The sequence below is a fragment of the Ursus maritimus genome, unplaced genomic scaffold (assembly GCF_017311325.1).
Source record: "Ursus maritimus isolate PB19 unplaced genomic scaffold, ASM1731132v1 scaffold_33, whole genome shotgun sequence".
NCBI lineage: Eukaryota > Metazoa > Chordata > Mammalia > Carnivora > Ursidae > Ursus > Ursus maritimus.
In genome coordinates, this window is record NW_024425897.1 from 14,787,260 (window position 1) to 14,800,189 (window position 12,930).

Here is a 12,930-nt window from a genome sequence, read left to right on the forward strand (position 1 = left end):
CCCCCCCCCCCCCCCCACCAACCCCGCCGCCAGCTCTACCTAGCCTTTTGAGCGAGGATGTTTTCATACAAATGTGTTGGGAGCCTGGCCTTGCACTAACCGCATGCTTCTTTTTTTTTTTTTAAAGATTTTATTTATCCATTTGACAGAGATAGAGACAGCCAGCGAGAGAGGGAACACAAGCAGGGAGAGTGGAAGAAGCAGGCTCTAGCAGAAGAGCCTGATGTGGGGCTAACACCAGGATCACGCCCTGAGCCAAAGGCAGATGCTCAACCGCTGTGCCACCCAGGCGCCCCTAACCGCATGCTTCTTGACCAACACTATGCCCATTGTTTAGGGCCTGAAACCTCCTTTCCTTGAATATTGCCTTTGGACCTTTCCTTCCTTGAGACATGGGGTATGGATCCCTGACCTTCCTAACTGACCTGGGTGTATTTTAGTCTCACCGACATTCTAGGGTATTTCTTGCATATACTACATTTGCCTTGTGTTCCCCTTTTTATCTTCTAGAGCCCCTCATGTTTGGGTGTATTAACAGACTTCTTCATTAGTTCTCAGAAAAGAAGATCCCTTGAAACAGCAGGGATATATTTGTTCTTATTGTTTTGGATGTTTTAACTTCAGCTCTGCAAACAGTCTTTTTTGTGTTCAAGGCAGCACAGAATACGGGCAGTCCTGGAAGTAGCAAAGGCCCCGATTTTTGGCAAAAGTTGAGGGTCCACAGTTTTCTCGTTTGCCTCCCATCACTCCCTTAGCTTGTATTTCTGTTCATCTGGGTTGAAGGCCTTGTCTTTGTGATGCCCAGTCTCATGCAGTTTCCTCAAAGTAAGCATTGTTGAGATGCTTTGGGACTCTCACCTTGATAAGGTTAGTTTTGGTAGAGGTGATGACAAATTCTGAGTGTTCTATGTAACTCTGATGACAATGGCTGGTCAAGCCACTGCTCAGTGGCTTAAGGAACTCACTGCTTGTCTCCGTGGTGGCCAATGAGGATGACCGGAGGGGCCCTGGCACTGATACTGACTCATAGTTTCCTTCGTGTTGACTAGCAGATTTTGCTTCTATTCTTGTTCTTCATGGCTCAACACTTTTCAAAGTGCATCTTCAAGACGGTAATACTTGGTCATTTAAAAAAGTTTAATCTCTTCGGGGCTACCATTTTTATCCCTGCCAATGGGCTTTGTCCCAGTGGTAGAACTTCCCTTTCTTTTTAATCGTGGAATTCAGTGTTGTGGACTTCCTCTTGGATACAGCCTTGCTGGAATACGTTAGAGACTGGGAATGTCAGCTCCTCCTCTGTTAAGACATCTCCTAGGGGCAGGGGGCTTCCTTTTTTGGGCCTTTTGGCTGTGGGGCTTCCATCTGGATTTCGCCACTGGCATCAGCCTCCTGAGCTTAATGACCATCTTTTCAGGTTTTCCAGCCGCCATCTTACAAGATGGGAATGATTTTAAAACAGCTGTTTTCTAGAGTTCTAGTTGCCTCAGCACATTGATACCTGGCTGCAACGACATTTTTACACCCTTCTTTAGTAGCTCAGTTGGGTATCGCTGGTGGAGTCTTGTAATTATTTCCTTGTCTGCATTCTCTTCTCAAGTACGTTGGTAATTTGGAGTAAAATGCTTGCTAAGGGCACAGTTTTCTTACAAATATCCAAACTCAGCATAGGAACTAAGATATGATTATAGATCCACCATCCCTTATCTGCAATTCTGAAATACCCAGAGCTCTGAATAACCTCAAGTTCTTTTGTTACTAATTTGGCAGCAAAACCTGACGTGAACTCGGTAGCAAAACCTGACCCAAATCTCATCTTCATTCCCTTTAGTGTGACTTCATACATTTTGCCTCAATTGTGAATGCATTTGAGTACAGGGTGATATCACAAGCCCTACCCTAGGGTGTTACATAATATAAAGTATACACACCATTTTACCTTTCTAAAATCTCAACATTTCTAAGTCTGGAAATACATTCCACCGCAAGAGCACCATAGATCTATACTGGCATCACAAAGTTCCAGAATTCCATTGTACCTATTGACCACTTATAGATCACCAGTCTTTGAAGTTTGAGGAAGCATACAAATCATCCTAAACTCCCTGGCAGTTAACTGTTCATTTGTAATGCAAATGCAGTGTAATTGAAGATCCATTTAAAAATCAATGAATAAAAGAAATAAGATTCAGTGTCCTATATATTTCTCAAAGCTATCTCTTCTCTCCATTGCTTCTACTGGGTGAGTTCCCACCGCCATCTTCTTTTGCCTGCATTACTGCAGCAACCTCCCAAGTGTTCTCCCTGCCATCTGTCTTGCCCTTCCCCCAGGTCTTCTACACAGGGCAGCCAAGTCATCCTGCTGTTAAAACCCTTTAAGACTCCCTGCTGCCCTCTGGATGAAGTCCAGACTCTTCCATGTGGATTACAAGGTCTTTTTCACATGTATCTGTAGGCTTGTTGTTTACCTTTCCTCTCCTTTTTCTTCCATTAATTAATTAACTTTTATAGTTTAAGAGATCAAGAGCGTGGGGGCGCCTGGGTGGCACAGCGGTTAAGCATCTGCCTTCGGCTCAGGGCGTGATCCCGGCGTTCTGGGATCGAGCCCCACATCAGGCTCCTCCGCTAGGAGCCTGCTTCTTCCTCTCCCACTCCCCCTGCTTGTGTTCCCTCTCTCGCTGGCTGTCTCTATCTCTGTCGAATAAATAAATAAAATCTTAAAAAAAAAAAAGATCAAGAGCGTGAAGGGGGGAGAGGGGCAGAGGGAGAGGAAGAGAGATTTTTTTCTTTTTTTTAAGATTTTTAAAATTTATTTTGGGGGTTTGGCAGAGGGAGAAGGAGAGGAGAGAATCTCAGGCAGACTCTCTCAAGCAGATTCCCCGCTCAGCACAGAGCCCATTGTGAGGCTTGATCGCACAACCCTGAGCTCATCACCTGAGCTGAAATCAAGAGTCAGATTCCTAACTGACTGAGCCACCCAGGCACCCCAAGGAAGAAAGAATCTTAAACAGACTCCATGCTCAGCGTGCAGCCTGATGCCAGGCTTGATCCTATGTCCCTGAGATCATGATATGAGCCAAAATCTAGAGCCACACACTTAAATGGCTGAGCCACATAGGCACCCCTCTCCTTTCCCTTTACAATCATCTTGAACTTCCTTTAGTTCTTTGAACTGGCCTCTGACCTTTCTCCATGCCATTCCTTGTTTCCGTGTTTCCCTGGCTAACTCTTATTTCTCCTTCTGGGCTTGGACGAAATGTCACTTCTTCCAGAAACTCTTCCTGGCCCCTTTAGCTCTGGGAGGGGTGCCCTTCTGGCTGTGGACTCATAGCACCCTGTACCGCCTCTTCATGAGTGGGTGTTGGCCTTCCCCACCAGGCTACTCCATCCATGAAGGGAGGGATTATGTTTCCCTTGCTTCCAGTAGCGCTTCTCCAAGTAAATGCTTAAGAAGCGTTTATTGGAAGAACGTATGATCAATTTCATAGAAATAGATTTACATACAGATTAACTTACACACATTAGGAGTGTAAATTTTATTCTCTAAAGTATGTAATTCAAGTTAGATCCAGTGGGGTTTTCAAAATTTGGAGCACAGAGCAAGGAAATTGAACTTGGATCCTTTCGAAATGTGATGGTTAAAAATTTCCTATTTGTCATTATATACCAATGAATGTGGCTTGCCATTTTCTGGTATATAGAAAATTGTAATGAAGTCCATTGTATTGTTAATGTCTGGTTCTATATAACAAGGCTAGTTCTGTATTCTGGCAGGCAGCCCATGGAAACAGCACTTTGTTGATCTGGTTCATGATGAAATCTGTTCAGTTCCGTATAACAGATGCCTTCACCAGTGTCCTTCCAGGAAGGAGCTGATCTTTACAAAGAAAACATTGTTTTGCAACTCACTACATGTAGTATTGTTGCATCTAAATGCTTTGTAAGATTCTTAAAGGTTGTTGGTTTTGTATTGATGTTTTTCATACTGTGGGTCTTTTCGGGCCCTTCTTGCTCTGACCCTGTAACTGACCCATGAACCTTCTTTCCTTACAGTGGCCTCACATTAACCTCCCTCTGTTCATTCCAAATTTTTCTTCCCCAGTTGCAAATAGGATGTATTAGTTAAGGTATAGGTTAAGCTACTGTAACAAAAAGATAGCAAAATACAGTCCAGGCTGATGGAGAAGGTCTGTTGTATGTGATAATGCAGGGACCCAGGTTCCTTCTATCTTGTGGCTCCTCATCCTTTAGGATGTCATCCCCTTGACATGGTTGGTGTTTGGCATTGATGTTCTTGTTGCCTCTGGCTGGCAGGAGAAAGGGGTGGAGAGCGGAACAAGAAAACTTCTTTCATGTAGAATGATATGGAAGTGGGACACATCATTTCCTCTTCTGTTTTGTTGACCAGAACTTCATCACATGACCTCACATCTGTACCATCTAGCTGCATGGCCAATATCCAGCTAAGGGAAGAATGGATTTGGGGGACGAGTTATAATCTGTTATGTAGGTCATAAATGATAGATCTGGGTTTTGAAGCTGGGACCCCTTGACCCACTGTTACATCCCAAAGCACTGCCAATCTGACCCAGGCTCTGAGGTCCTACTTGGGATTAGTTTTTTATATTTCCTGTCTTGCTTTCCACTGAAGGTCGTGCAATCGCATGGGGAGTATTTCCTTCCGGTGTAGGAACAATTTGGAGGTTAGCAGTTTCTAGACAGTGACCCCATGGCCTGTAGAAACACCACCCCATGCTGTCACTGGGAGTCTGGAGAGGGTTAACAAATAGAACTTCATTGTTTATTTTAGTGAAATGTGGCAGCTTATGATAGTTTTGACAGCGAGACATGTGCTGTTTTGATCTCTCAGATAAGATTATCCCGTTTTCAGGCATGTCTCAAAACTCACCAGCATGTTCACATGTTGCTGCTTGGGAAGCTGGCTGCCCGTCGGAAGGAAGCTGTTACTAGAATATAGGTTCTTGTTTTATTACTGTTCCTTGGTTGGTCTCTCTGGAGTCATTGGCCTTTTTGATTTCAACGTTCTCATTGGTGAAGTGAGATATTAATACCTCTTATTGACCCCAATTCAGTTGCCGAGTGTGTTATTGCTCTGGGGGGTCCTTTGTGCCTTCAAAACAGTTGTTTCGTGTCCTGCTCTTTTGAGGCATATTTCAAGTGAATGCGTTTAGAGTTTTAAGAGTCACAATTTCGTTTCATTGTCCCAGTTTGCCTGGTTCCATAGTCACAGTTTCTGGTTTAGTAGGTCTGGGATAGGGCCCAAGAATTTGCAACCAGGTCCCAGATGCTGCTACTGGTCTGGGGACCCCACTTTGAAAACCTTAGTCCTGTGGCTATAGCTACAGTTCATTTCTGGGTACTGCTTCTTCCTTTTGTTCCTTCAGCAGTAGTGAAGATCCTGTGATTCTGTTCCTTGCATTCGCTCTTTCAGGTCAAGCAGTGGTATCTACTCTCCTGTTGTTAACTGGCCCTGGGATTCTTCACCAATGCAGGGTGCTTCATTAACTCATGTCCTCAGTTACTGGTTTGAGTGTGCTATCTGTATCTTGCCAAGACTCTGGATGATTCGGTGCTCAATGAGGATCTTTTGAATAGATGGATGAGTCAGGCTGGGATTCGTATTTTCTGAAATAAAGGGTCTTCTCTCTTTTTTTTCTTGGTGACCTTGTCCTTCAAGAGGAATAATTTAGGGTCTCTGCCAGGGATCACTCTGCTTCGAGGATCCCTTCCTTCCTCCCTGATGCCAAAGATCAGGAACACTGCGCAGGGCAGATAACGATGCCAATACCATCGTTACATTTCCGTGGTACTTTCAGGTGTGCTGATTGTAGTGCAAGCATTTCAAGGGCGCGCTGCTAGAGGGGTGGCCAGCACAGCGTGCCTCTAATGACACCCCGTGCAAATTGGAATAGAGTACAAGACCTATTAGATACTCACCCCCTCCCCGCATATGGATATGTGTGCATGCAAGCATGCATGGATGTGCACGTGCATGTGTCCACACATTCCCCCCCCCCACACTTGTCCTTTGTTTTGAATGCAACACAACTGATGGGCACTGCCATCCCTGTTCTTGGGGTGTAGATGTGAACACCAGCAGAGAAGCTGCGGCTTCTTCCAAACTGAACACATGTAAGATTTGCCCTTTAATTAGCATCTGCAGCTGTGCCATTAGCAGGGTTTGTCTCTGTTGGCCTGAATGTCTTTGCTTTAAAAGAGCAAGTCCGTTATAGCTCCAAGCCAGGCTTGTCTGTCAGCTGCTGTGCTTTCTCTGCCATCTGCAGGGTGATCGCATTGTTTAGGACTGTTTCACTGTAGGGCTCTTTCCTCCTCCTGGCTCCCCGGCCTTTGATTACTGTGCCTTGATGATTGCCATTTGGGTGACCTGCAGCTGGTCGTTGTGGGCAGGGACCTCGCATGTCCTTCCGTGCAGGATTGTTGCCTCCGTACTGATGGACTAGTTACTTTCCGGCCCTTTGCTGCTGGTGATCCTGGTGTGGTAGGCAGATCCTGTCATGTCCAGGTAGTTACTGAAAAAAAAATGGCAAGGAGTAGGGGTGTTAGCTGTATTCAGGGTACCTCTGCCGTAGAAACTTTTCACCTGGCCGACGCAGGGAGCCTCTTTGTCTCCGCACCTTCATCTGTGGTGGCTCTCAGGACTGTGCTGTCCGCATCAGAATCACCGGGGAGCTCCCTAAAAATACAGATTTCTGCACCTCACCCAGGGTCACTGGAAATTTTAACAAGCTCCCTGAATGGTTGGGATGTTCAGACTGCATAATGTTTACTCTTGTTCATTTCACTACAATTCCAGCCCCATGAAGGCAAGGGATTTTTTTTGTCTGTTACAGTCTCTGCTGTTTTCCTAGTATCTAGAACAATACCTGACACATAGTAGGCACTCAATTTTTTTTTTTTCTAAATGAATGTGTTTTATCTATTTTTAAAAAAGTAGCTCCTCAGGTGATTCTGATGGACAGGCAGGCTTGAGAGGCCCTGCCTTGGAGGACTTACCAGGTTCATTAGGTGAAAAGCCACTTTTTTTGGGGGATCAGTACTTCACCGGGCATCTCTGAGTAGTAAAAGTCTGGGATGGAGTCATGCTTTTGGACAAAATCAGGTGCTGTGAATGGATTGTCTGGCATAGCCTGGGTGGTGACTTTGGCCTTCAGTTGTTCATAGTGTTCTGCTGACCCTGGTGTTTAGTTCATAGCAAGTCATCTGATATGGAGACTTGAAGACTCTTAGTTTTTGACCTTTGATGATGCTTTTGGAACCTCTTGACTTGGTACTGTTTTTAAAAGTCTAGAAGTGTTTTCTGAAAGTGCCCAAGTCCTGTTCTTCACTGTACTTCTAAGCTCAACAGCAAGATGATTGATTCAGCTTGGGTTGGCCACACACGAGCCATATTCCCCATGGGCTCCATTCATAACAGAATGAGCGACTCTATCCCAGGAGGATGGTTTTGGGGTAGGGGTAACATCTTGGGACAGACAAATTTGCTCAGTAAATTTCCAAATTAAGTTCTCGAATGGCGGGCGCTTGGAATTTTTAGTATGGTAATGTGGAATCGTGTTGATGGGTCAAGTTTGATTAGTTTCTTTGATAAGGACACAGTCTATTTAAAGGTTTGTCATTTCGTGTCTATTTTGTCCCGTGTTGTGGAGCCTGGTGCCTAGCAGCTGTTGTAATTTTTGTCGCTTGTCTTCTCAATCAACCCTGGTTTTGAAGAAATGAAAAGTTGTTTGACTCAGAAAAGACTAATCTACTTTTGCCGGGGGTTTTTAGCTCAGGAAATTGGATCTTCTGAATAGGAGCAAAGGATACATATCTTTTTTGCCTTTTAAGAGATGGTTCTTCTTAACTATTTTACTGGTCATTCCAAAATAGAATCTTCAGGAATAGTTACGAAGTATTAAATAGTGGTCAGATTGTGAGCTCTTAAACGTTGCCAGCCGGTGCTGTTTGACTTTGTCATCCTCAAACTTATAAGCCATTCTATTTCACACATCTTTAATAGAGCCAGGTTAGAACATTTATAACTGCGATGTGTCATCATAAATATGCATTGTTCTTATTTTAAGATGTTTCCGTTCTAAAAGCACAAGTACTTCTGTTGTTATCGGTGAAAAAAAATTTTTTTTGATATTTAAGACCTTTTTAATGGCAATATATATTTAAAACAGACATAAAAATTGGCATTCACCCACATATCCAGGGCCTGTGGAGAACGAAGTTGGGATGAGTGGGTGAGCTTTAGGCAGCCAGGTGGCTCCCGTGGGCTCTTCTAGGGCTGGGACTGGTAGCTTTCAATCTGCTGTGAATTTGGGGAAATAAAGTCTGCATTTTAGCTGCCACCCCTTCTAAGTGTTGCTCTTCTTGTGGGTTCATCAGTCTTTTTCCAGCGATTGCAGTGCAAATGGAACCTTATTCTTCAAATTGTCCAGTATCTGGTTGACTCTCCACTCCCTACACGATGTTATGTGAATGGGGGAGACTCCCAGATGACACAGAGCCCTTGGGGAGGACATGTGGGTCTCTGGCTTCCCCAAGGGTCTCTGGCGTGGGGTTCACTTGGTGCCGGGCAGAATCTTTACTGGGCCAGCCTGCGGCCTCTGCGGATATGTGCAGATGCTCAATGTCTCACTTGACTAGAGCTTTCTTCTAATTCTGGACCAAAAGCAAACAGGAGTTTGGAGGAGGATGGAGAGAATTCACATCCCAAAATTGGCTTCTGGAATGCAGTAGTTGGAGAGATTTAGTATTTTTTTTTTTTTAAAGATGTTTATTTGGATCTTGCCTCTTTCCAGAAAGGATTTGAGACAACTTAAAACAAAAGATATTTATAGCATGGCTCACAAAATGGGAAATCGGAGCAAAGGACAGGAAGAGAACTGAGTAAGAGTTGACACGACTGCAAAGATGATCGAAATGTGTCCCAGCTTCTCCCAGCCAGAGAGGGAAGGATCATGCAGCCGGGGTGGGAAAGAAAGGCATTGACCAGCAGTGGAGGACCTCGTTGTTGCCAGGCGCCGTATAGCGAGGCAATTAGTCTCACCCCAGTTTAGAGCAGGGGAAACTGAAGGGCAGAGAGCTGAAGTCACCAGGCCGCAGTTTGAAGCCACCTGGGCAAGTCAGCCTCAAAGCTGCATGTTGACTCAGAATATCACACTCGGTTATCATCAGAAGGAGGAAGGATTTTGGTTCCTTGGAGTGGAAGAAATTTTTTGCTAATCAAACATTTTATTTGAGGCTGTACTTTATATTCTGGGTTTTTTTTTTTTTTAAGATTTTATTTATTTATTAGAGCGAGTGTTGGGTGGGAGTGGGGAGCAGAGGGAGAGGGACAAGCAGACCCCTTCACTGAGCACAGAGCCGGATGGGACCCTGGGACCTTGATCTCACGACCCTGGGATCATGACCTGAGCTGAAATCGAGAGTCAGACACTCAACTGACTGAGCCACCCGGGTGCCTCTATATTCTTTTCCGGATTTTTTTCCTATGTATATATTAACAAATGTAATAATTTTTTTTTTTAATCACAAAAAGGAGGTTACACTTTATCCTGCATAGCATGTCACTTTGTATTATCATGGACAGCTACCCATGGCAGTGTGACTAGATTGACTCTGTTTATTTTTAGTATCTACATCTTCTCCCATTATTTAGATATATCATATTTCAGCCGTTTCTTAATGATGGATGTTTGAGTGATTTCCAGGCTTTTCCTCCCCTGTGTTAAAAACAATACTACAGCAAATCTATGTATCTATTGATCTACAAACTACTCTAAGTTCCTGTAAAATAAATTGTCAGAAGTGGAATTATGAGGTCGGAGAGTGTATGTTTACATTTAAATTTTTAATAGAGATGGTCAGATGACTATTGCAGGAAAAGATTGTATCATATTTATTGCACGCCTCCTGTAGTCTGCTGGGTGCTGAGAGAAATGCAAAAAGGATGCCCGAGGGTTTGTTTCCCTCTAGCAATTTCCATCTACACTGTGTACCTAATCCTAGGGAATGTCTGGGGTGTCTACTTGGGTGGGTGGATTTAATTCAACTTTCAAGTTTGCCTTGCAAACACTGTGCATGGTGTCTGGGACTAGTCTTTCATTATATTGATTCTCTTGGGTATCAGATGTAATTTCCTTAGGTCAGGGACCTTATCCTACGTGACTTAGAATATGTCTCCCACATCTTAGTTGTTTTTTGGAGACATTGTAATTATAACGCGTTAGGCAGTATTTGAGGCTCTAATTGAGACATTCCCTTTTTTGGGGTGTATGAAGAATTAATAACTTTGGCATTCTATACAGGTCATGGAATATCAGCCTGGAGGGGACTTGCTGTCACTTTTGAATAGATACGAGGACCAATTAGATGAAAATATGATTCAGTTTTACCTAGCCGAACTGATTTTGGCTGTTCACAGCATTCATGAGATGGGATATGTGCATCGGTAAGTGAGACTCTCTGGTAGTATACTGAGAATTTGTCTGTATCACGTAAGAGTTCCCACAATAGAGCGAATAGATGAATAATTTCAGCCTTAAAATGATGCTTCATCCAAATTTTAACTGGCCTTAACTGCAACTGGCTGAAAGTATATTTTCCAGAGTGGCAGACATTACAGCTTTGCCTGCTCAATGGTGAAATAGATCTAGAATTATAATGTACTCAAGTTTGCTAATAAGATCTGTGAATGTAGCTGATAAGACTGAGAACTCTTGCATGGGTTCCTTGAGTTATATGGTGGAAAAACCGAATTCGATTTGCAGAAGCAACTGGCATACCACATAGGAGCTGAAGACCATGGAGTTGTACTTCTGACCTTGCCCATTAGTAATTTACAAAGGTGTTCCATCAAATCCTCAGTCAAAAAGAGTCTCTTTACATCCTCACTCATGTGGTGTTTTATGTACATCCGAGAATGTTGTTCCCTTCCCCTTCCTCCCTCCTTTTCTTTTCCTTCTCCTTCCCTTTCTCTTCCTCCCTCTCCCCCTCCTTTTCTTTCTTCTTCTTTTTCTTACTTAAATTTGTTTTGCAGAACGTTTATTTTTCATTATATTTATCGATAGGGAAGTCTATATAGCAGAATTTAGACACTGAGATTGTTGGCTGAATTAATATCCTAGGTTAACAATTGCTTGCTGATTGGCATGGGGAAGACAACACTAATTTGTGGCCCTGATTTTCTTAGAGACGTCAAACCTGAGAACATTCTCATTGACCGAACAGGACACATCAAGCTTGTGGATTTTGGATCAGCAGCTAAAATGAACTCAAATAAGATGGTAACAAAATGGAATAAGATAGCTTAATAGAGATTATGCTACGAAGTGTTCTGTGGTCCTCATAAGTTTGGAAAATTTTGATAACTTTGAGTGACATTTTGGAACCTTCAGCTGCCAGTGTGTGACATGATTTCTCTGGGGGTGGAGGTGGGGATGGGGACATAGAGCTATTTCCCAGACTTCCTTGACCTTGGCACCCTATCTGTTAATGCCCTACAAAACATTTTTAGGAACATCCTTATGGTTTGGTTAAAACATAAAGGGAAAATGCTCATTTTTGTTTTTCTTTTCCTTTTCCTTGTTATAGATTGTTTTCTGTAATCTTATTTATCTCACATCTCTATTTTCTATTCAACAAAATTGAAAGAAATCACTGGCACATTTGAACCAAATATCCTTAAGCATAAAGAACCAGCTGCTCAAAATGTCATTTCCAAGTCCTGGACCTCTGGTAAAAATGAAGCTGTATTTCCTGTGCTAAATAGGAAGGCAAGAGGGTACCTGCTGAGATCAAGAGCAAGAATACTTGAGGAAAAAGATGACAAAGTAAAAAAAAAATATATAGACTTAAAAACCCTAATAAAATTGGTATATACTAAAGTGAATTTTCATGTCATCTTTGCAAAAAAAGTGGTAGGTCTAAGAGAAAATCAACTTAGATTTTAAGACTTACTTTGTAACTGACCCATTTGGTGACCTGGACAAATTTTTAGAAACTTGGCCTTTCATTCTTTCTCAGTAAAATACTGATTCTCATTAAAATGCACAAGTTAAGAGGTTAGGGAGGCTACTCTGTAAAATGCCCCCCTTCCGAATCTCTGAGAGTTAAGTCCTTATAAAGGGAAATATGTAAAATTGCCTTTTTTTCTCAAGTTCTTTGGAGGAAAGGTGGGTGTTATCAGATTGATATTAGGGAAAGGTTTGGGGTTATGTTATGTTTGCACTCCAGGCTCTGGGCTGCCTGTTCAGCAGACCTGAGGCCTACTTGAGATAATTTACTTAGTGTTAGGATTCTTGGAAAAATGATCTCTCTAGGCACTGTTCCCCACCCCTCCACCCCAAATTATGTTCTTGTAATTGATTTCACTTGATCATTACAGTGAGAATTAGATTATAGAATCAAAGCATTTTATGTTTTAAAAACTATGTGAAATTCAGAAATAGGCATGAAAACTTAGTTGTTGAATTTAAATAAAGCATGGAAAAAAGTTAAGTAATGGAAATGTTTATCATCTAGGATTCAAAAACTTGTACATTGCGTGAGTGACCTTAATACACTCATACACCTAGAAATAAACTGAAGCATAGATACATGGTCTAATAATTGAAGCGTAGATACATAGCTTTGGAGACCATTGACATTGGCCATTGATATTTTGCCCTGGATAGTTCTTTATTGTGGGGGGCTATCCTGTGTATTATACGATATTTAGCTAGCTACATTCCTGGTCTCTACCCACTAGCTGCCAAAAACACCCTCTCCTCCAGTTGTGAAAACCAAAAATGTCTCCAGGCATTGCTGTATGTTCCATGGGGGACAAAATCACACCTGGTTGAGAACCATCTCAAGTCAATTGAGAAACAGCAGACAGCTTATTAATGAGAGCCAGCACTA

At 42.7% G+C, this 12,930-nt stretch overlaps 1 protein-coding gene across 1 annotated transcript in view; it reads left to right on the top strand.

Moving 5' to 3' along the window:
* CIT (citron rho-interacting serine/threonine kinase) overlaps positions 1-12,930 on the top strand; it is a 158,205-nt gene that overhangs the window by 20,942 nt on the left and 124,333 nt on the right. Inside the window, exons 5-6 of the mRNA XM_008707682.2 lie at positions 10,338-10,480; positions 11,222-11,315. Coding sequence (XP_008705904.2) covers positions 10,338-10,480; positions 11,222-11,315 — 237 coding nt within the window. The remainder of the gene's footprint in view (positions 1-10,337; positions 10,481-11,221; positions 11,316-12,930) is intronic.